We start from the raw sequence: 24,462 nt of genomic DNA on the forward strand, positions 1-24,462 counted from the left end.
AAGAATGAATTTTGTATTTTTTTGAAAAAGAATGTATTTTGTTTTTGACAAGAGGTAAAAGAATATATAAAAAATTAGGCAAAATTATATGTTGTGTCACGTAACTTAATTTAACCGTTTGATCTTTTATTTTTTTATTTTAATTTTGTCTTTTTGACCATTTTTATATTCATTTTGAAGCTTCAAATCTAATATTGTTGTGCAAACATAGAAGAAGATCATATATTTAAATATTGATAGGCCATATTAAAATAACACAATGAATTTGAAGATTGAAAATTCATATACAAATTGATCAAAACAATAAAATTGAAGTTAAAAAAAGATAAAAGACCAAACTGTTAACCAAAGTTAAATTAAGAGACTAAATTATAAAATACATTCAAAGAATATTATAAAATATTATATGTTCTATTGAGACAATCCATGTCGGTTGGGTGAAGTGGAGTACACGTGAAGGCTACTTCCGGTTGCAAGAGGTAAGAAGGTATGCATTTCAAAGTGAAACGGAAGATTTGTTTAGTAGCAAATGATTAGAAATTTTTTGCACATTGATAGATAGTGGAACAAACGTGGTAGGATGTCATTTGCAAAATGATCACTATTTTTAAACTAAAACTATCTCTAATACACCAATGATTTTGAACATATTTTTGCATATTTATTTCACATCTTATTTTATCTCTAATATCTTTTTCTTTATCACATAACTAAAATATTTGATCTATCACGTTAATATTTGGAATCTTTTTCTCTCTACATCCAATGAGGTGTTCATCAAACACTTTTTTTTAAAATATCATTGGTTAAAACATATATGATTTAATTCCTCTTTAGGTGTGGTGTTCAATTCACATGCTTTCAGGTACATACTCTTTCAAGAGTGGTAGAAAAGAAATATTATTGATGTAAATGAGGATATTATAGTTAATGTGTTGGCCTTGTGTTATGAAATGTGGTGCACTAGAAATAAAAAAATGTATTGAGGGAACTAGAATTGATGTGGTTACCACCGTACAAAAGGCACAAAAATTCGTTATTAACTTTAATAGTGCTAGTACGATGTTATTGGAGACGTTAAGTGGAGGTCCAAACATACCCATATCATATGTTCACTGGACACTTTCTGGTAGTGGTTGCTATAAGCTAAATGTTGATGCAGCAGGTCTAATAGAGGGGGGTAAATGGGGTGTTGATGTTGTTGTGAGAGATTATATATGAAGGTGTTGTTGTTGCTCCTAGTTGATGTCAAGTCTTTTGATTACTAGATTTAGAGGTAAGAAAAGTTTTAGCTATGCGGAAGGGGTTGAAATTTGCAAAAGACATATCTTTTTTGAATCTTATAATAGAATCAGATGTTTCTAATGTGGTTCAGGTGATGAACACTCATCAACAATATCCCAACTATGTTGGATCTATTATTGAAGATTGCATTAATTTTAATGTCTTTTTTAGTAGTTTAAGTTATTTACATGTTAGGCGTGACAGAAACCACGCTATCCATTATTAAGGATTTAAAAGATTCCAACTTATTTTTTACAGTCTTGACTTTTAATTTATTGTAAGACTTTTGTTAATAAAATTTTCTTAATGTAAAAAAAAAAAAACTTTTCTTTGGAATAACGAATGTGTGTATTACTTTTACCAAATTAGTAAGGGCCTTTCTAAGGCTGGTCGAGAGGTTTTAATTAAATCGGTGCTTCAATCCATACCAACTTACTTCATGAGTCTGTTTACTCTACAATCGTCTTTGTGTGATAAAATTGAAAAAATGTTAATTCTTTTTTGTGGGGTCACTGAGGGTCACAGAACAAAGGAATTAATTGGCTATCTTGGGATAAACTTTCCATGCACAAAAAAGATAGCGGTATGGGTTTTAAAAGTCTAGGAACTTTTAATACTGCTATGTTGGGGAAGCAAGGCTGGAGAATTATGACTAATCCGAGACACGCTTATCTATAGAATTTATAAAGCCAAGTATTTTTCGAGATGCAATTTTCTTGACTCAATTTTAGGCCATAATCCTAGTTTTGTTTGGCGAAGTATCTGCAATTCCAAATTCATTTTAAGAGCAAGTAGCAGATGGCGAATAGGTGATGGGAACATGAAATAATTGTTCTATTCTCTATGTTGTTGTTGGCTTTTGAATGTGCTAGTTTTGAGTCCGTTTTACACAGCTTGTGCTAAGTCCTTTTGGATTTTAATAAAAAATAAAAATCTTAAAGGTCAAAGAACTATATATAAAATTTCTTTTTTTTTTTTTTCGCAAAAAAATGACTTTTAAATTATGTTATTCGAGCAACTGAACTGAACCTAACGAGCCGAACCGAGTTGTTTGCGAACTCGAACCGAGTCGAGTTCGAGCTGAAAAATATGTTCGTAACGAACTAGAGTCGAGTTTCGAGCTGAACAAAATTTTATCGAGTCGAGCTCAGACAGGTTCAATTTGACTCATCTCATTTCCAGCCCTACCGGTGTGGAATAATAATTGGTTACTGGATAATATTATTATTACACCGCCGGTCAGTGATGGTTCTACTTTAGCAGATTTGCGAGTAAAAGACTGCCTGCTACAAGATCTAAAAGCCTGGAATGTTCCTTTTATGCAAGCTAATTTCAGTCCGCAGTTGGTAGAACACATAATACAAACACCTCTCTATCCTTCTGTGACAGAAGATCATTTAATTTGGAAGAAGGAAATAGATGGTGAATACTCGGTTAGAAGTGCATATCGTATGTGTATGCAGGAAATCTTTGAAGTACCTCATTTTAAGATTTCCGGTTCTTGGGATATAATTTGGAGATTAAAAATGCCACTGCGAGTTAAAAACTTTATTTGGAGAATTCGTAGGAATTGTATTCCAACTCAAATGCGACTCCGAGACAAAGGGGTTAATTGTGATACTGTTGTTCATTGTGTAACTCTGAAGAAGAGGATACTCTCCACCTCATTTTTCATTGCCCTAGTAGATGTTCTGTTTGGAGTATGTGGGAAGGATATTCTTCCATATCTGCTATTTTAAGCCAAGATTATGACAACAAAACAATTGTTTTTAAAATTCTGCAGGTGTTGGCAGCCGAAGATGTAGCAACCTTTTGTTGCATTCTTTGGAGCATTTGGAAGCAAAGGAACAATAAGGTGTGGAAAAAGGTTACCTGCAAACGCCTTTGTTCTATCTCGCGCGAAAGACAGCTTGCATGAGTGGAAATTGGCTAGAAATCTGCAGCAAATAGATTTTGTGCCTCGGCAGCAACATGGTATTGATGCATCCTTTTCGAAGCACCTGAACAAGGTTGGATTAGGCATGTATATTAGAGATGAACATGGTACTTTTGTCCTTGCCAAAATTGATTGGGTTAGTCCCATATGTGAAGTTCATATTGGAGAAGCTCTTGGATTGATTTCATCACTAGAGTGGGTGCATGAGCTCAACATGGGACCTATTGACCTTGAGATGGATGCAAGAGAGTGGTGGTGGATAGTTTTTTTTATCTTATCGACATGATGTTATCGAATTTGGTATCATTATCCAAAATTGTAAAACTCTCTTTAGGCATTATTATGAAAACTCGACTGTTAAGTTTGTACGGAGACAAATAAATGAGGTTGCTCAAAAATTAGCTAAGGTGGGCTTATTGTCAACTAGTCTTCAGGTTCTGTTTAAAATACTTTGATCAATGAAATGTTACAAATTTGTTTTCTCTAAAAAAAAAAAACCAAACCCTCCATTTATATTAATCAAAGGGTTGAGATTGATCCAATTAAAAATATCACATGAGCCATTTTTACTTTCGCCAAATCCCTAATTTTGTCGTGACACCTTGTTATGTTCATTTATCATCAATGTACGTATAGTTAACCACATATTTGAATTGCATTAACATTTCAGATTAATATCAAAATTTGATGTGTAAATTATGTCAAAAATTTCTCTTCCCTATCTAGTCTAGTACGTATTAAAATTTGTAGTAATCTAAAATGGCCTAGACACTGTCCATTATCTCCCATTTGTGCAGGCTTGGGGCATGCATTTATTTGTATTGATTAAACATTCTACCACCTGTATCATCTAACTTAGAATCAAATTGCCGTCGCAAGTAAAAGATGGCATCCATGGTTAGAGTATGCCAAATAATATAAGAAGAAAAAAATTGTCATTTTCTATTTGCTTTTTTCCTTTGTCTTTTCAGCTCTTAATGACCAAGTCTTTTCTTCAATTACTATAACACAATCTCTTAACTTTCTAAATATAAAAGCTTTTAATCTTCTTATTTATGTATGCATAAGGTGAAGAAAGTTTCAAATTGGAACAATGTGGTTTAAGGTCCTTCTTCACCTTGCTTTTTGCATGGCTTTGTTTGAGTCAACAACTTCTCTTAATCAAAGCAGTTTCCCAGAAGATTTTGTTTTTGGAACAGCATCTTCAGCTTACCAGGTTTTATTTATTCCGTTGTTTTCATCGATGCATGTTAAGATCGAAAGATTTGTATTGAAATGATAATAGAAAATGATACAAACGAACGATTGATTGTTACAAACGAGTATTATCTACCTTATATACTAACTAACTGAATGACTCTTCGTGTATTTCAACGACGCAACTATGGACAAAAACACTGGACACATCACAAACACATAGATACTAAATAATAAAAAAACTATAAAAATGATTGAATATAACATATGTCGGTGACATGTTAATGTCTGACACTGACATGTGCCGCATACCAGACACACCTTCGATTAACATGAATCTTGGAAGTACACAGATTGGAATTGAATTTATTTAGATTAGTTTTTTTTACACTCTTTATTTGGTTTGTGTATAAAGTATGAAGGTGCTGCATTTGAAGGTGGCAGAGGTCCAAGCATATGGGACACCTTCACTCATAAGTACCCAGGTTAGTAGTTTGAATTACTCTCATCTTTTTGTGATTTTCCTTTCCTTGTTTCTTTCCTTTTTCTATGCTAAATATTATCAAGAATGTGTTTAGTCTCATAAAAATTTGCAAAGATTTCAATAAAGAAATTAATTTTGTTACAGTTTTCTGTAAAAATTTGTACACTAACAACAAATTTTTGATCTCAATTCTTGGTCTTCAGATCGAATAGCAGACCATAGTAATGGTGATGTTGCCACTGATTCATACCATCGTTACAAGGTTATTTCATTTTGTTACTTTCAATTTAAGTCAACATCAATAAATAATGGCTTTAATTTCTGTGTTTTGAGATTTATTTTTTATTTGATTGATAATGTTTAACCATTATAAAAATTGACAGGAAGACATAGGCATGATGAAGGATATTGGATTTCAAGCTTATAGGTTTTCCATTTCTTGGTCCCGAATATTACCTAGTGAGAAATTGATTAAGCTTTGGTTATTTTGTTTATTAAGTTTATTTCTTTTTTCTTTCTTCTAAAAAAGTATATTTCTATTTACAAGGTTTACAATTTTTAATTTTAATTTTTATACTATTTTTTAACTCTGCATATAAATTAATGGGTGAATTTAATATCATTGCATATATGTAACAAAAAAAAAAGACAATGAACATATAATAAGACATGTCTAGTTCCGGCCTAAATATGTGTTTATAAATGAGAGATAAATTCTTTCACTTGAACATATTTTTTAAGAATTAATATATTCTATTGTTTTTCTATTTTAAGTTAAGAATTATGTTAACTATTAAATGTTTTTTAGGTGGAAACTTCAAGGGAGGAGTTAACCAAGAGGGAATCACATACTACAACAATCTCATCAATGAACTTATATCAAATGGTAATAAGAAATCATGTTTATCTTCTACTTTCAAACATATTCACAATAACCCAAATCAAAGAGATAAGACAAAAATTATGCTACATTATACCTACAGGACTACAACCTTATATAACTTTATTTCACTGGGATCTTCCACAAGCTCTTGAAGATGAATATGGAGGTTTCTTGAGTCCTAAAATTGTGTAATAATCTATTCCCTTGTCCTATTGAATGCATGTGACCCTTTTCTTTATCTATGACTCTTGGTTTATGTTTGAAATCACATTGAATAGTTTGAAGAAATCATGGTGACACCATTATTTTGTTGAAGTTTAACGGTGTTACTTTTGTCAAAATAACGATAACATGCACATCATGATTCTACCAAACTCATCTTAGTTCATGTTTAAAATCACATTGAATTTGAAGAAGGGGCGGAGCCAGAAATTAAACAATAGGGGGACCAAGTTTAAAAAGTATACTCTAATTAAACAAAATAACAGTTCAAATGTAATATATGAGAAATTTACATATATGAGAAATTTAAGCTACATTTGAAGTTAATATTAGGAGAAGATAGAAAAATTAGATTCACTTATGCCATATATAATGTAAGACTTCAAATGAAAATGCTAATGATGGAGGGACCACATTGACATTTCTAGTGAAATAACAACATAAATAGCAATATACTAATAGTATAAAAAAAATTATAAGAAAATTAGGGGGGACCATGGCCTCTCTTGGTCACCCCAGTCCCTCCACCCCTGATTTGAAGAAATCACGGTGACACTGTGATTTTGTTGAAGTTCAACAGTGCAACTTTTGCCAAAATAACAATAACTGCACATCATGATTCTGCCAAACTCATCTAATTAGTTCATGTTTGAAATCACATTGAATTTGAAGAAATCACGGTGACACTGTGATTTTGTTGAAGTTCAACGGTGTAACTTTTGCCAAAATAATAATAGCATGCACATTATGATTCTGCCAAACTCATTGCAAATTTAAACATGTATACTCTATGTATAGTACAGACACGACATCGACACATGTAATTACATTCAATAATCCTATTTTCTTAAATTATTACCAGTGTCGACTTGTCAATCTCAGTGTCGTGTTTGGTGTCAGTGTTTGTGTCGGTGCTTTATGATGTACTTCATAGCTGAAAAAGTTCATATTTTAATTTTCCACAGGCAAGATTATGCATATTATGCAGAACTATGCTTCAGTGAATTTGGTGACAGGGTTAAGCATTGGATTACATTGAATGAACCATTGATGTATAGTCTCCAAGGTTATGCTAATGGCCAGTTTCCACCAGCAAGATGTTCAAAATGGATATCACCAAATTGTAGTGTTGGTGATTCTAGTACTGAGCCTTACATAGTTACACACCACCAGATTCTTGCTCATGCTACAGCAGTAAAAATCTACAGGGAGAAGTACCAGGTCTCAACGTAGTTATTATATCGATTTCCTTTTTTACCGAGAATTTTAATTTCGTCCTTTAAAGTTACAAAGTCAAATTCTAATCACTCATCTAGCACCTCACGACCAAATCACCGTATCAATTCTTTTGGTAAATGCATACAAAATTGAAATAGTGATATCACACTACAAAATTTATTGACAATGAAATTTTCTAACAGATTTCACAAAATGGTCAAATTGGGATATCACTAAATGCTCCATGGTTTGTGCCACTATCCCAATCAAAAACAGACATAGAAGCAGCATATCGAGCCCTTGCTTTTATCTATGATTGGTAAGTGTTGATATATAGCTGTATTCAAATTTTAAGCTGTCGTTTTATTATAAAATGTCTGTTGCTAGAAATGATCATGCTTTTAAATTGCGATTGCAATCGCAATAGAAGTTGCATTGCAAACTAAATATAGACAAATGCAGCCGCAATCGCAGTTAAGATGTTTCTAAGACCTCTAAAACGCGTAATTTTGTGTAATGCAAGGTTCATGGAACCGTTATACGCAGGCACATATCCTGCTGTGATGGTTAACAAAGTTGGGAAACGTTTGCCAAAGTTTTCAAGAAAGGAATACTTGATGGTTAAAGGGTCCTATGATTTTATAGGGTTGAACTATTACACTGCATATTATGTTGAAAATGTTCCTTGTCAAAGAGAAAATCAAACTATGTTAACAGACTCTTGCACTAATTATACTCGTAAGCTATTCTAATTAAACGAAGATTACCCCATCCGGTCCTATTTATAAGAGAAAATTGAATCAACTAAAGTTGATGTATCTCGACTAAATTTTTAACCAGATACATCAACTTCTGTTGACCAAACTTTCTCTAGATGAAGGAGTATTATTTTACACTTTCTGTTTCCTTATTTTTTTGAGTTTGCCTAGTACACTTGCTGATTTGTGATCCATCATACCTTTTGTTTCATCAGCTATAAGAAATGGAGTTCCTATTGGTCCTAAGGTACTTGAACTTTGAGATAAATTTTATTCACTTTGTTATGCTTAAGTACTTGATTTTTTTTTTAAGTTTCATGATTATTGATAAATTTCATTGATATTAAGATGACATAATTTTACTTTTGGTCCCTCATATCAATTTTGTACAATTTTGATCTCATATGCTTTAACTGTGCAAATTAATTATAAATTGGCCCCACTAGCCTTAATAATTACTCTCTCAGTCCCTTTTAATAAACCATTTCAACTGGAGAGGATCCCAGCCCGAGTAAAAAGGTGTTTATAAAAAGAGACGAAGTAGTAGACGGTTAATGAAGGAAAGATAACCCTAACAAATAATTGAGATACTAGGGGATTCAGTTGGTACAATTTTGATATTTAGAAGTATTTTTTGAGGGGTGCAATTAAACCTAGGGATTTTGGTCAACATTATAATTTTGATTTGAAAAAGAAACTGAGAAGTGGATAATTTTGCAGGGTGCCTCAGATTGGCTCTACATTTATCCTCCAGGGATTCAAGATTTATTAGAATACACCAAGGAGAAGTTTAATGATCCAATTATTTACATAACCGAAAATGGTTTGTTCATATATTTTAAGCTTAAACTTTTCTACTATTTCCCAAGTGATATATTTTAAAAGGAAACAAAATTGTTAAAATTTTGCAGGAGTTGATGAGGTTAATGATGGTACAAAATCGTTTGATGACAAATTGAGAATATACTATATTGGTCAACACCTTTTGTACATTCAAAGGGCCATAAGGTAACTTATTTCAAAAAACAAACACATACGAAAAATATATTATACTATGATTAAATATATTATATTTTTGGGATGTAAAATTAAAGTTACTGTTAATATTGTTCATATTTTAATATAACTATTTTTTAATTAATAATTTAAATTCTTATTCCTGTAAAAAAAAAAAACCTATTTTAGTGTATTGTTCCTATTTTAAAGGGATTTAACATTTTTTTATTTTAAAAATTTGAATATAAATCCTATTTTGTACTTCTAAATATACAAAATTAATGATTTTTTCTTCTTCTTTCCGAATGTGTATATTTGAACTCATGTGATACAAGTCCTAACACTTTGGAATTTGGTATATAGGAATGGTGTAAATGTGAAGGGTTACTTTGCATGGTCATTTTTGGACAATTTTGAGTGGACTAATGGTTATACTGTTCGTTTTGGAATAATATATGTGGATTTCAAGAATGGACTAAAAAGATATCATAAAAGATCAGCTTTGTGGTTCAAAACTTTTCTTCATCAATGAACTTGCCCTTAGCATTAAAGAGGATTCAAGAGAAAATAGATATGAATCAAGTGCTCCATTCTTGATCAAAGTTATATTTGGATTTGTGTTATTAAGCAATGATATATACTTCGATGGTTCATTGAATTGGCCAAGAATAAATTTTATTGTTATGTGTGATGCATTTCTTGATACCTTTAGAATTAGATTGTGTCTTTTGATTTTTCACTATTACAATTTTCGCAAAATATAATTTCAATGGATAAGAAACGACAAATTTAACTAAATTTGACGTAGATGGTTGGACATTCTACTCACACTAAGTCTGACGTGATTTTACTCTAAATTCTCTACTTCGTACTAAGTTTAATAAAAAGGAAGTCCGATTGATCGAAGGGAACAACATATTAGGAAGCTAATTATAATTTAAAACCCATAGAAAGTTTAGCATAAAAATTGCTATCGTATTCAATTCAATAATACTTATACATAAGAATATGAGCATTGATATGCGAAAGCACAATCAATTTAAACAAGCTTAAACTAAAAACAACATATAGTCTTAATATGCTTCAGACCAAACAATAACAACCACTCCCCAATGGTTTTAGGCCTATAGCCTATACCATTTACATTACAAATTGAAAAATAATTAAAATCGAATTACACCCATCAAATAGAATGTGCTAGGTACCGTACAATAGTAAATCATGAACAAAGACAACACAAACAAGGAAATAAAAGGCATGGTTCCAAGTTCCAACTTAAGGCGTGGTGGTTGGAACGACTTTTGGAGTTTCTAGGATTTTAGGTAGCTCAGGTTTTGGAAATTCAGGAACCTTAGGCAATTCTAGCTTAGGTAACTCTGGTACTTTAGGAATCTCGGGTTTTGTCAATTCAGGAACCTTAGGCTGCTCTAGTTTAGGTAACTCGGGGACTTTAGGGAAGTTGGATTTTGGCATTTCGGGAATCCTAGGCAACTCAGGTTTAGGTAATTCAGGAACTTTAGGAAACTCAGGTTTTGTCAATTCATGAGTTTTAGGTAATTGAGGCTTAGGTAACTCAGGGATTTTGGACAATTCAGGTTTTGGCAATTCGAAAACTTTAGATAGCCTTGGTTCATGTAACTCAGGGGCTTTAGGAAGCTCGTGTTTTTGAAGTTCGGGAACCTTAGGAACCTCCGACTTAGGTAACTCAGGGGCTTTAGGAAGCTCGGGTTTCGGAAATTCGGGAACATTAAACTTAGGTAGTTCAGGCTTTGGCATTTCAGGTACTTTAGGAATTTCAGGTTTTGTCAATTCAGGAACCTTAGGTTGCTCTAACTTCGGTGATTCAGGGATTTTAGGTAGTTCGGGTTTTGGCAATTCAGGAACATTAAACTTAGGCAGTTCATGCTTTGGCATTTCAGGTACTTTAGGAATTTCAGGTTTTGGCAATTCAGGAACCTTAGGTTGCTCTAGTTTAGGTGATTCGGGAATTTTAGGTAGCTCGGGTTTGGGCAATTCAGGAACATTAAACTTGGGTAGTTCAGGTTTTGGCAATTCCGGCACCTTAGGAATTTCTAACTTTGGCATTTCAGGTACGTTTGGTAAATCAGATTTTGGCAACTCAGGAACATTAATCTTAGGAAAATCAGGCTTTGGTAATTCAGGTACATTGGGAAAATCTGGCTTTGGTAATTCAGGTAAAGAAGGTTTTGGTAGAGGTGGAAAATCAAGTTTTGGAAACTGAGGTATGTTTGACTCTAGAAGATTTCGTGCCCCGGCAACCCTTGTGTTACTATTTGTTGACAATAAAGCTAGAAACATAAATGAAAAAATGATTGTTGACAAATTGATGGAAGCCATTGTTTGATCGAGTTGATGTGAAGAACTTCAAATTGATGCTATTTGCAAATGATTTTGATATGCTTTGTAGTATGTTACTTCTTGTGTTATATGTGTGCCTTTTATAGATGAAATTTTGTACATTTAAATATAGTTAGTTCAACTTATTGCCTATAAAATAAAATCCGTTTGGAATCATTGTTAGTAAACCAACCTACCTACATCAAAACCATAGACAAACTTCAATGCATTGCCAACAAACAATGTTTGACCTATAGTATGGTTCTTTGAATTTCAAGCTTAAATATTTTCCAGTTCTTGGTCTCGAATGCTACCTAAGCCTTCCTACTTTTTAGAATTCATTGGCTTTCCTCACATTTTATTACATGTTTAATTAGAACTCCTTCCATTATAATTTTTTTTATAGTATTGAATTATTATTTTTAAACTATTTGTAATTAGAAAATATATAATAATAAAGTGGAAGATATTTTGGAACAAATATACACAAACCTTAGTGCATATTTGAAATCACAATCAGTGTGACAAAATCCCAGCAACAACATTGTGATTTCGAGTAAGCTCCAACGTGTAGCACAATGTAATTTTATCAAACTTGCCTTCACTTTAAATGTGTAATCTATGCAGCATTTAAATAGTGTTTTTTTTTTAAGAAGATCATTTAAATACGTATAATACTCCCTCCGTTCTAAATTGTATGACATTTTGGGCATTTCACACATATTAAGAAATGTAATTAATATTGTTTGAGAAAGAGATATTACGCGTTGTTTTACAAAATTATCCTTAATAAATGATATGTGAAAGATAAATGAAAGAAGAAAGAGTAATAAATAGTTAAGGATATAATAGGAAAAGTAACATTAATGTTTCATTGCTATTGTAAAACGACATATAATTTGGGACAATTTTTTTATTCTAAAGTGACATATAATTTGGGACGGAGGGAGTACTAAACAGTGTCCTTAGTACATTGGTTAAACAACTAAAACAAGTACTTCCTCCGTCCCATATTATAAGCGGAAAAAAAAAAATCACACTTATTAAGAAAACTAAAACATAGTAGTTTGCAACATAGTTTCTTGTGTTATCCTTGAAATAAGTTTTATAGGAAGATGTAAAAATAATTTTCATTGGTTATTGCTTATTGAGAAAATGAAAGAGAGAGCAAATTGAATGCACTTTGCATTTAATTTTCCTTTGGAAAAAATAATTTTTTGAAACAACATTATTAAATATGATAAAAGGACGACTTTTGAAACTTAAAGTACGGCTTTGGGAAAAACGAAAAACTTAAAGGACCTTTAGATGCATTTGACCTTGTTTTTTTTTTTTTTTTTTTGAAAACTCGGTATCCGATCCAAGAATCGACTAATCCGAGGGGACCAATCCCACCGCCCACTTGCGGGGGCCCCGTTTAAAGCCAGAGCATGCTCTGTATGGACTTAGCCCATCGAAATTAGCACAAGAGGGAATCGAACCTGAGGCCTCTGGAGGAGCATTTGACCTTGTTTTAACTTAATGAAAGTTGTCTTTACTATAAAAAAAATAAAATAGAAGACAATTGATAACAAATATCAAATGGAAGAATGAACTGGTTAATTGGATTGAACATAAAAAAACATATTCTAAGCCATGACAATGGAAAGCCCAAAATACGTTTCGTACATGAAAATCAGCCAGCCCAAAATACGTTCCGTACATGAAAATCGTCATCTAAATCTATATCATAGAAGAAGTTTGTATTTTGCTCCCTCATTCGACAAAAATAATTTAGCAATGCTTTGCCGTCTCCTCCTTTTCCAATGACACACCTTTCTCTGTTAACATAATTCCTAACATCTCTTTCACAAAATGCTACATTTTCATAACCTCCAGCGTCTCTAACAATAGTCTGAAAAGTATTGTTGATCCTCACGCCCGCTTCATCATTGATTTGGATTGTTCTCTTTGCATGCATGTTCATTGATTCGGAAGTGTCTTCAATGTAAATGGTACTCCCGACACACGATGTCCTTCTCTTGACCAAGATAGCATGAAGTACTTGAGATTCCCATCCTCTCATTTCTTTGATGTTCTAATCTTCCAATCAAAACCCTTTTTAGAAGCATATTCTTTATAAAATAATTTCACCTACTCTACAGATGAAAAGGACATCCCTGATGAGGGCTCGCAACTTGCTTGTTCACCACTAAAGCTATCAACTCCATTAGCTTCACCATCAAAACCATTACAAACATCAAAATTGTTTGGACTATCCATAAACTTTCAATAATGAGTGGTAACCAAATCTGCACAAATTACCCTAATTAGATCCCTCATAAATTATGTCTGAAAAAATCATTTTCATCTCAATAACAACAAATTATGTCTCAAAAAATCATTTTAATCTCTATAGCAACAAATTATGTCTAAAAAAATCATTTTCATGTCAATAACAACATTTAATTCTTCCCTAAATAAAAAAACAACATTTAATTCTTAAAAGGGAATTGGGACTATGATTTTTTTCCCAACCAATGTCATCATCAAAAGAAACTTCTAAATCCTATCTCTTTTTTCTTTTTACTGAAAAAAAAAAAATACCATTCCTAAATATATATAGAAAAAGTCACAAAATTGGAATAAAGACATCGATCTATATACAATACTAACAAAGTTAGATTTGGACATCTTCAACAAGTAACATCAACAAAAAAAAAAAAATCAGTACATGAACATGGTTCTTCATTTGGAGCTATTGGTGAAGAGAGTGGAAGATTGGTTAACAAATCTAGAGGGATGGGTTAAATGAAGAAACCGTAAATGAGAGAGGAAGAAATTTGTTTTCTTTCTAAAATAATGAGAGAGAAAAGTGTTGATTGACATTAAAGAATAAAAAATGGGGAGAGCGGGAATATAGAGGGGTAAATTGGGGAGGGCGGGAACTTACTTAACATAGAAAGAGAAAATAATAATTTTTTATTGCTCTAAGCATACATTGTAAAGAAAGTTGTAAAAATTTGGATGTTAGTATATATTCCTCTTTATGAAATTATTACGGTATCGTCATGTACGTGTAAGTGTGGTATTTGATGCTCACGTGTCTACGCACCATATACTTAAGGTAGCTGCAAATGTTCATATTTTGATTTTCTAGAAGCAAGATTTTGCATATTATGCTTAACTATGCTTCAACGAAATTTGGTGTCAGAGTTGAGCTTTCAGCTTTGGATTACTTTAAAGGTTTACATCAGATTTACATCATATTCATCTCCAGATCCAATCACTAATGATTTAACTACTGATAACTGAAATTACAAATAACATAATCATTCTAAGCTTTAAAACATACAAAATGACTATGAGTTGGATGGACTGACCACCTCTTCAATCTTATGCTCTCAAAATCGTGCTTCAGATACCCTAAATTCAGAACCCTTGTTTTTGAAACAGGTTTAGCTTAAATAGGATTTTTCTGTGACCAAAATTGTGTCACGATTTTCAGTAAGGATATCCAAAATTCAGAACCCTTGTTTTTGAAACAGGTTTAGCTTAAATAAGATTTTTTTGCTGTGACCATAATTGTGTCACGATTTTCAGTAATCGTGCCACAATTTCAACTATAAACTTAAAAAACCTTCTTGAGCTATCTTCATAATCGTGCCATACCTATAAAACCGTGTCACGATTTTATAGGCAGAAACTCCCATCTTTCCTGAACATAAAATCGTGTCACGATGCCAAAATCGTGACATGATGCAATAGTTTCTTTTTCTTCGTATATTCCTTCTTTTCACACCTCATGTATGTCTCCAATTGCTATAGACTCGATAAAAACTTCTGAATAAATCTAAAAATTATGTAATGATAACATGTCATCACCTATCATATGAAATTAAAATCATCATCCACATGCAGTTCATATATTTAGTCAAATCACATGAAAACATGCATTTATAATCATTTCAACACGTAGTTCATATATTCATTCAAATCGTATGAAAGTAACATTTATTCTCAATCTCTAAAAGACCTCATTTCGACAAATCATAATCACATTGATATCATATAAATTTTCATATGGAAAACATATTCATACATATCACATAAAACATGCAAACCATCCAGGTATTTAAGCAACCGTAGTGTTTCGAGATGTGCCCATACCTTAGTTCTACATTTCTTACAACGTATAGCTCTACAACTCGTGTTTATATGTAGAATTAGGTTATGTTTTTGGTGGGTTTAATTGAAAAGAAAAATAAAATTAGCGGGAACTGTGCCAAGAAAAAAAATAAAAAAATAAAACATGGTTTGTGCGGGAATCGATGTTGGGGCGTGTGAATAATAGCTCCGAAAAGTTGTCTAGAAGTTCAATTTTACATCTTATTTTAAAAGTCATTTCTATTTGATTTCTTTCCTTTCAAAAAAGATACTTCTCTTATTAAGAACTTTATTAAAATTGTGTTTGGCTCTACTTCTCCTTGAAAGTAGAAGAGAAGTGAAAAATAAGCAGGGCCAAACATGCTCATAGACTCGTCGAATTTTTTTTTTCACCAAACAACAACTCAAACATTTTAAAAGCAAACATTTACGGTGTCAATCAATCACAAATTGGAAACTGATTTTGAGAATTTTCTACAAATTATAATAAAGGGTTACTGCTCTTTTGGTCCCTTAAGTATTTAATTGGCATCGCTTTGGTCCCTTAACTAAAAAAAAATTGTTTGAGTACTTTAAGTTTTTTTTTAGTCTCGTTTTGGTCCCTTCTATTAGGTTTCCTTTAGGGTTTTAAAAAAAGTTAACTCCTGGACACGTGTCACCTTGTCATTGACTTTTATATATATTTTTTTTATATATTCTATTTTTTTGTAAAAAAAAATCCCATAACCAATGACAAGGTGACACGTGTCACTTTGTCATTGGCTTTGGGATTTTTTTTTAAATATATATATATACATATATATTTTTAAAAAATATTATTTTTTTTTTAAAAAAAAAAAAACTCAGAGAATGACAAGGTGACATGTGTTCAGGAGTTAACTTTTTTTTAAACCCTAACGGAAATCTATCGGGACCAAAACGAGACTAAAAAAAAACTTAAATACTCAAACAATTTTTTTTAGTTAAGGGAGCAAAACGATACCAATTAAATACTTAAGAGACTAAAAAAACATTTAAACCTATAATAAATTGATGCACTATCTAAACGTCACCAACAATATGTCCATTATGACCATTTCGATGAGCTGATTCCAATGATTAACTCATTTTCCCAGTTCAACAGTCAAAAATGACTAATATACCCCTTAATGGTGTGACCATTTTGTCCCAGCAATATTTTAAAAGAAAATATTCGGTTGAATTCATAGATCTACTTGACTAAAGAAGATATATCAAATAAAATTCACATTGCAACATTTTTAATTCTCTTACAAACTCTGAAGTTGAATAAAGAAATAAAGCTGATACTTGAGTCTTTACGTTTAAAACAAGGGTTTTGCTAACGAGTTACTCTGACACTTTTTATCTTTAGTGATCCTAAATTTAGAAATTATTCATTCAAAAAATCAAATGTTACAAATTTCAACAAAAGAAATACACATATTTTCATAAATATATACTTTTAAAAATCTTTAAAGAGTGTCAGAAAGGCAGTTGTTAATATTTTCCTTCAAACAAAAAGCTCATAACTGAGTCTTCACAAAATCCAAAATGCAACTAATTATGTGATTGGATCCTATGCTTTTGAGTCTTGGGTTTTAGTTGGAGCACGTGATCCTCGAGCTATAACAGTTTTTTCCTTAGCAGTACAGAAAATACAGCAATGAAGTGCAGATTAAGCAATCTCAATCAATATCAGGAGCTTCTCCAAATACAGCTTTCTACAAAGTAACTGTCATCACTCTCTTCTTCATCACTGTTAACAACATAATCAGAGTTAGATACACTTTCATATCCAGACTACTGTATACTATGAAGCACGAACACTCCTCAGATTAGACGTGTACCAGTGTCCGACACGTGTCCGACACCGATGCATATAACTACAAACACAACGATGCAACAAAGCGATACGATTTTGAACACTAGCACAACGATAAAGATGAAAAGATGGGATAAAGGTCAAAATAAGCATATCTTGACACATATTGAACATTAGACATTTTGTAGATATTGGAACACAAATCGATTGTAGCAACAACGATGAAGATGTACATAAGCAACATAATCAATAGCGTTTTCCCCGAAAAAAGTTTTATTTAACAAAAGAAAGACTAGAACATCGTTAATTTATTATGGATTACAACACACAAATTCAAGAATATGAACTAAAATAGTACCAAACCAATTTTGCAAATTTTAAACCCACGTTAATTGGATACAAAGTTCATGAAAACAGGATCATTTCCCATTGCCTCCAAAATCTTGTGAGGAAGACATACTTGAAGGTCCATACTACCTTCTTCTATTCCAGCAAATACAGCAAACAGTCCACTTTGTTTATTTCCACTGCGAACTGCCACTGGTTTTCCCCATCCAAAATTATTGCCATAAACATCAAACCACTGGGAACTGCTACTAGCCAACACATGATAATCGGCAACGTTACTATCACCAAGTCTATAGATGATTGGATTTCTCACCCAATTCTCATAGTCATTCTTCAACTTCTCATTTGAGTGCAAACAAATCGTTTCGTGCATCTTCCAAGCACATTTACCAAACCCGCCTTCTTCCAACAACTCCCCAACTTTCATTGCAACCATAGAAGCTACAACAGCATTTCCAAAATAATCTTCCGGCAATGGTGGAACAAACCTTTGTCTAACTCCTATCCCGACCATAAAATATGCGTTCTCTTGTGGGTCTAATTGGTCGGAACGGATCACTGAGCACCAAAGGTGTGCAAAAAGTGCTTGAAGGGAAGATATTTTGTTCGTACCCGTTTCTAAGTTGGCTTTCAATTTCAATTGAGAGATTTTCTCCTTTGTGAAATGAAATAACCTAACTGATGGGTTGAGTTTTTCGTTATTTAGTTTTTCGTTATTAGATGATGAAAAACTCAACCCATCAGATTGGTTATTTTGTAGCTTCTTAGTGAAGGGAAATCGTATGGGACATTGAATACCATCTGGAAACCAACGTTCAAGTGTTGAGAGTTTGGATGTTTGATTGCAACAACCACCACGTGAGATTTCAGCCCACGAATTAATGAAATACCATGCCGAAGTTCCATCAACAACCACATGGTTAAAAGTAAAACCAATAAAGATGCCGTCAACTAACTCTGTCACTTGCACGGCAAACAATGGTTGTGATGTGCCTTCGTAGTTTTTGATTCCGTTCAGTGGATAAAATGAATTGAGAATGGGAGGAATATAGGTGCATCCAAGTATGTCACCTACACAAGTGTTCTCAGTTGTAGCATGGACAAAGAGTACACCGGCATTGTTGCACGTGACCGAACACGACATGGTGTTGTCTTCATGGTCTGTTATTTCTAGACGGCCTGCAAGTAGTGGGAAAAAAGCAAGAGTAGATGATAGAGATTGTTTTAGCTGTGGAATTTGGTTTGACTCTAGAGGATGGTGGTAAAGGAGACCCTTATGGGTGGGTTCAACAAGTAGAACCTTGAGATCCCATGGAGTAAGATCAATTTTTTCATCAGTTGAATTTGGTGCCTTTATTGTATCTGTAGAGAGGACTCGGATGGCAGCCATGTTTTCATTGCAGCCTTAGTCGATGCTTAGACATATCTTTATATACAGAAGCATGGTTAATGCCTATTTGTGATCTGTCAACTGGTAGGTATACAAGCTCACGTTAATAATGGCGTATTGATATCTTTATTTTATCGTTATGATTAGCGAAACGTGTCCGTCTGTCCGCTTTTTTTTAATTGCGTTAACGTTTAAAAATTATGTTAAACTTCATATAATATAAAAAAAAAACTTCGTTCAATATGTTATACATCTATATATAACTAATATAAGTGTGCACTTCGTCATCTAAATGTAACATGATTATTGATTATTTATAAATCATTGTTTCCCATCAACACATATTGAATCAACCTCTTAGTACAAATTTAAATTCGTCATTTGTTACAATTGATTTGCTTTAAAATATTTAACAAATAAACATTATAAACATTAACAATAACATAATAAATATATAAGAAATCTATGTACGAATGCACGTAATATAGTTAAGTAAAAATAACACATAATTACATTGACTTATATTTTATATAAGAAAATATGTAAAATAAAAGTATTTGTACATATTCACATTAAAATATTGGTATATACTCCATCCGTCCCAAATTGTATGTCACTTTAGAAAAAATATTTGTCTCAAATTGTATGTCACTTTAGAATACCAATGAAACATTAATGTTATTTTTCCTATTATATCCTTAACTATTTATTACTCTTTCTTTTTTCAATTCTTTCATTTATCTTTCTCATATCATTTATTAAGGATAATTTTGTAAAACAACTCATAATATCTCTTTCCCACACAATATTAATTATATTTCTTAATATGTGTGAAATGCCCAAAACGTCATACAATTTAGGACGGAGGGAGTATTATATATGTACATGTTATCGCGATTTTCGGGTGTCAAGTCATTAATTAGGCTTGAACCTTTCAATCTTTGATATTCTCTATTTTTCTTGGGAAGGGCAAAATTGAGAAAAAACCCTTAGAGTCTAAGTTCGGGGGTCGTTTTCGCTACGGGAAGGTGTTAGGCACCCGGAACGATTATGGTATTCCATAAGAACCGTTCTCCTAAGTTTATTTCTACGCTTTATTTTTATTGCCTACTTATTGAAAAAAAGGTTTTATTTGAGTGAAGAATGGAGGAAAGAAGATGATTGAGATTTTATTTTACTTGGCTTGGAGGAGTTTTAACTCATTGCCTACGTACCCTTTTAAGGTATCAAAACCAAACGTAGTTCATTCTCGAAAATTGTTTTTGTTTTTGTCGGTTGATTTTAAGTTTGAAAAGAAAAAAAAGAGGAATTTTGAAGAATGGAGATGAGAGGCCTCAAGGGCGTGAGATTTGGAAAATGTGAGGTGGAATTAGTTATTTTGCAAAATAAAGTCTAAGTATGATTAAAATTCATTAAGATTTTTACTTAAGAAAATAAAAGGAAAATGAGGAGTTTTGACTCCTATTTTGGAAAAAAGGTTTTCAAGTGAGGTTATTCACATTTTTTTTGGGAAAATGATTTTTGTCTAAGCGTTGTAAAACCTAAACATACATCTAAACATACATTCCCTAATCATGCATCTAGAAGATCCATGTGGGGTGTGTGCATGTGTCGGTGCTTGTGTCGGTGTACATCACTTATAGTGTCCATAGTCCTTTACATCGAGTCCTAAATACATGCTATGGTCTTGCAAGAATTTAAAAGATGAATTTAAACTAGCCTAAAATATTACATAACCATTGGAAATACCAAAAAGGAAAATTGCAAGAAATAAAACCTAATCTAGTAGAAATGAGAATGATGTGGTGAGATGCTATGAGATGAGTGAAACATGAGTCAACAATGTTAGCAAAACAAGATGAAAAATATAGCATGAGTGATAGAAAAAGTAATCAATTGAATATGAAATACAATGGTGAAGAAATGGTGAAAATAACCAAGACATATTGAGAAGAAAAGTTGCTTAACATGCAAGAAACACACAAATTATACCAAAACAGTAGCACAATCATAAAATCAACATCACATTTATCATAAAATTGCATACTAATTGTTCATAACATGTGCCAAAACTTATGAAGAAAAATATGGCAAGAAATTCACAAAATTAGGCCAAAAAGAACAAATTAATCAAGAAAATAACACCTATATTTTTATCACTTTTTTAGCATGTGAAAAGCATCACAAAAAAAAAATACCAAAAATGAATTAAAAACAAAAGGAATTTTTCTAGAATTTTTGAGGGAAAAATTGAGCAAGTAGGGGTTCAATCAGCAAGAAAACAAGGTGTAAATAGCAAGAAAAAAGCAAAAACGTAAGAAACTGCAAAGAAAAAGGCCCAAGCCCAAAACCTAAAAGCCTGGAAGCACAGGGAGCGTTGGATTGATCCAGGGAGGGAAACCCTAGATCCAACGCTCAGGATTGAAGGGACTGGACCGGTCTTGAACCGGTCCAGTTCAGTTGTCTATATAAGCACGTTCACACCGGTTTTCTCATTTTTCTTTGTTCTTTCTCTCTCTTCTCTCAACCTAGTGAGAGAAGCTCTCACCTCTCTCTTCTTCTCTCTCGCCGGATTCTGGAAAAAGGTGGAAGATCTTCATCTTCTCCGGTGAGGCTTGTACCTCCGGCGTGGTGGCCGGCCGCCCAAGGGTGGCGGAACGAACTTCTCCGTTTTCAAATTTTTTTATATTTTCAGATATCCTTTTTTGTCCTGAACACGAATATGGCACTAGATTTTGCATGCAAGGTTTGAATCAACGTAGATCTGAAGTTTGTGTTACGGTTTTGAAAGTTACTTTTTAGGTTTTGTAGTTTTTTGAATGTAACCGTTCAAACTCTTATGGATCTGCACTGTTTCGTCCTTGTTGATACTTTTTAAGACAGAAAGATTCAGTTTCAGTGTTACCTGAGATTTTGATTGGAGATCTTGAACTGGAATCTTTGGAACACTGGAATCTTGGTGCTGTTTGTTGATTTTTTGTGTGAAAACCGAAAATAAATCGGTGTTCTTGCTGGTTTGATTCTTTCTTCTTCTTCACCGGTTCAGATTCTTGTTTCTTTCCTTCTTCTTCTTCTCCCTCAAACTATGTGATCGGTGCTTGAGTTTCTCACCTCCGGTGAGGAATTCGCACCTTGAATTGCAGTGGAATCAATTCGATGATGAAGATTCACCAATGAATCTCTGAGAATTGAAAAGGAACGATGAATCTGTTGATGATTTTGATTCTGGAAAAGAATTAGGGTTTGAGATTTTTCTGTGTTCTTGATGATTTCTGGATTTTGATCTAACTGAATGGAGAGAGAAAGTTCAATTCTGTTTGTGATGTGGCGTGGAATGAATGGATCTCTGAAATTTCTGACACTGTGTGTTATTTATAGCCTGCCATGTGTACTCCTGGACCAATGGGACACTGCCATCTGTTTTTGGACTTAGGGACTTTCCTGCAAAAATAAGAAAATTGGAGGACTGGACTGTAAATAAGAAAAATGGACTAGAAATGTAATTTTGAAAAGTTTTGGACTAAAGTGCAATTTTGGGAATTGTTTGAGGGACTAAAATGTAATTAAAATAAAATTGGACTAAAATTGGTAATTTGGAAAAAAAACGTAAAGTGAAACCAAAAATAAAATCAACAAAAGGACTAAAACGAACCAATTACTGACATGAGGTATTTTAAAATACCTCCCTGTCGAAATTTTGACAGGAAAAGACCAAAATGCCCCTAGGGACTAAACTGACTCAAACTGGCTCAGATGCAATTTTTGAAATGATTTTTAAACAAAGACTCAACAACGATTTGTACAGACAAATTGAAAAGACTCAGAGGCAAACACAGGGACTAAAATGGGTTCCACTGCAGGAAATGACCAAAATACCCTTTTGTATGATTTTTGAAATAAAACGCAAGAAAAGTAATGCGATGTTTCTGAGAGTTCTTATATGACTTGTAATTCAAGAAAAGACACTTTGAATAATTTTATGCAAGAAAATCGAGCTTGAACGTACTTTGAGACAGAGACAGTAAAATATGCAGATGAAAAGAGAGCAAAGATTCAGAGTAAACAACAGCGAATTGACAAATATCAGTGTTAAAAAAAGAAATTTAAATGAGTATTTTTAGGTCCAAAATCAGGGTATAACAGTACATATTTTAAATTTTTTGTTACACATTTAAATTAAGGGTTTTGTGAACAAGTGCCCTAAGGACATTGTTTAAGGAACACAAAAAAAGAAATTATGCCTTGAAAATATAAGTCAACACTTGTTGAAGTTATAACCGTACAATTTCCAATGCAAAAGTTGTTACTTTTAGATGCTTAAACAATGCATTTAGGACACTTGTTAACATTTTCTTTAAATTAAATAAAAAAATTTGGTGAGAAAATAATGTGCCTAAATGTTAACGTAGAAAACTATAAAGGTGATAATGTTATACTCCCTCCATCCCAAAATGTATGTCACTTTAGAAAAAATATTTGTCCCAAATTGTATGTCGCTTTACAATACCAATGAAAAGTTAATGTTACCTTTCCTATTATATCCCTAACTATTTATTACTCTCTCTTCTTTCAATTCCTTCATTTATCTTTCTCATATCATTTATTGAGGACAATTTTGTAAAACAATTCATAATATCTCTTTCCCACACAATATTAATTACATTTCTTAATATGTGTGAAATGCCCAAAACGTCATACAATTTGGGACGGAGGGAGTATATTATTATGAAGAAAAAAAGCTCCTTTTATATTAGAAAATACTGTTGAACCAAAATGGATTTTGTATAATGCTTATGCGGTTTTGATGATAACAAAGTATAAAAGAACAATGGAATATGCTAATGTGTGTTCAAGTATGTAGGATCATAGAATTACATTCATAATACTAAATCAAGTTTTGATTATGAAATAACAAGATTCCTGAGCACACTTAAGAGCATTTGGAACTTGAGAGAAGCTGAAGTTCTAGACCAGACTCTGAAAGATACAAGCCTCTGAAGGACTCAGACTCTGAAGAAGTTAAACTTTTGGAGGGTTCAAATTCTAAAGGACACGTCAACATTAGAAGACTCTGACCACTTTTGCCATTGAAGAGGTCACTATCAAACTCAGATAGTACAATTTGCCTTGAAAGTGTGCAAAACACAAGAAGTTGGGGTTGAATTGTGTTGGTTTTTTCAAACTTTTTCTAAGTGTTCCGCCTGATCAGAGTCTGAGTGAGTCTAAGTCTGATTGCAGGTTCTGAGTGCAGCGGATAATTCACACAGAGCAATTATACTAGTTCCTCCCACAAATGCTCAAGCACATAAGCAAGAGATTTCTAAATGCTCAAGCACATAAGTAAGAAACTTCTAATGCTAAATCATAAATGAAAGAGACTTTTTACAATCTAAATTAATCAAATAAAAGATTGTTTGGTT

At 32.6% G+C, this 24,462-nt stretch overlaps 3 protein-coding genes across 3 annotated transcripts; 1 reads left to right on the top strand and 2 right to left on the bottom strand.

Moving 5' to 3' along the window:
* The first annotated feature begins 3,990 nt into the window (after positions 1-3,990).
* On the top strand, positions 3,991-9,669 carry LOC25488726 (beta-glucosidase 12). Its single transcript, XM_013603668.3, has 13 exons — positions 3,991-4,436; positions 4,833-4,902; positions 5,105-5,163; positions 5,285-5,360; positions 5,710-5,787; positions 5,885-5,972; positions 6,972-7,227; positions 7,428-7,543; positions 7,748-7,962; positions 8,198-8,229; positions 8,703-8,805; positions 8,894-8,990; positions 9,342-9,669. The coding sequence occupies exons 1-13, from the start codon at positions 4,314-4,316 to the stop codon at positions 9,508-9,510; spliced, it is 1,482 nt and encodes a 493-aa protein (XP_013459122.1). The 5' UTR covers positions 3,991-4,313; the 3' UTR covers positions 9,511-9,669.
* A 263-nt stretch (positions 9,670-9,932) lies between these two features.
* LOC25488727 (protein PELPK1) lies at positions 9,933-11,406 on the bottom strand. Its single transcript, XM_013603669.3, has one exon. The coding sequence runs from the start codon at positions 11,334-11,336 to the stop codon at positions 10,254-10,256; it is 1,083 nt and encodes a 360-aa protein (XP_013459123.2). The 5' UTR covers positions 11,337-11,406; the 3' UTR covers positions 9,933-10,253.
* Positions 11,407-17,534: 6,128 nt separating this feature from the next.
* LOC25488728 (uncharacterized acetyltransferase At3g50280) lies at positions 17,535-19,095 on the bottom strand. The gene has a single exon (XM_013603670.3). The coding sequence runs from the start codon at positions 19,040-19,042 to the stop codon at positions 17,693-17,695; it is 1,350 nt and encodes a 449-aa protein (XP_013459124.1). The 5' UTR covers positions 19,043-19,095; the 3' UTR covers positions 17,535-17,692.
* Between the last annotated feature and the right edge of the window lie 5,367 nt (positions 19,096-24,462).

Source organism: Medicago truncatula, chromosome 3 (assembly GCF_003473485.1).
Source record: "Medicago truncatula cultivar Jemalong A17 chromosome 3, MtrunA17r5.0-ANR, whole genome shotgun sequence".
In the NCBI taxonomy this organism is placed as follows: Eukaryota; Viridiplantae; Streptophyta; class Magnoliopsida; order Fabales; family Fabaceae; genus Medicago; species Medicago truncatula.

Coding starts and splice junctions, on each gene's coding strand:
- LOC25488726 (XM_013603668.3), top strand. CDS start 4,314: ATGTGGTTTAAGGTCCTTCTTCACCTTGCTTTTTGCATGGCTTTGTTT. Junction 8,806..8,893: donor TATTTACATAACCGAAAATG/GTTTGTTCATAT, acceptor AAAATTTTGCAG/GAGTTGATGAGGTTAATGAT. Junction 8,991..9,341: donor TACATTCAAAGGGCCATAAG/GTAACTTATTTC, acceptor TTTGGTATATAG/GAATGGTGTAAATGTGAAGG.
- LOC25488727 (XM_013603669.3), bottom strand. CDS start 11,336: ATGGCTTCCATCAATTTGTCAACAATCATTTTTTCATTTATGTTTCTA.
- LOC25488728 (XM_013603670.3), bottom strand. CDS start 19,042: ATGGCTGCCATCCGAGTCCTCTCTACAGATACAATAAAGGCACCAAAT.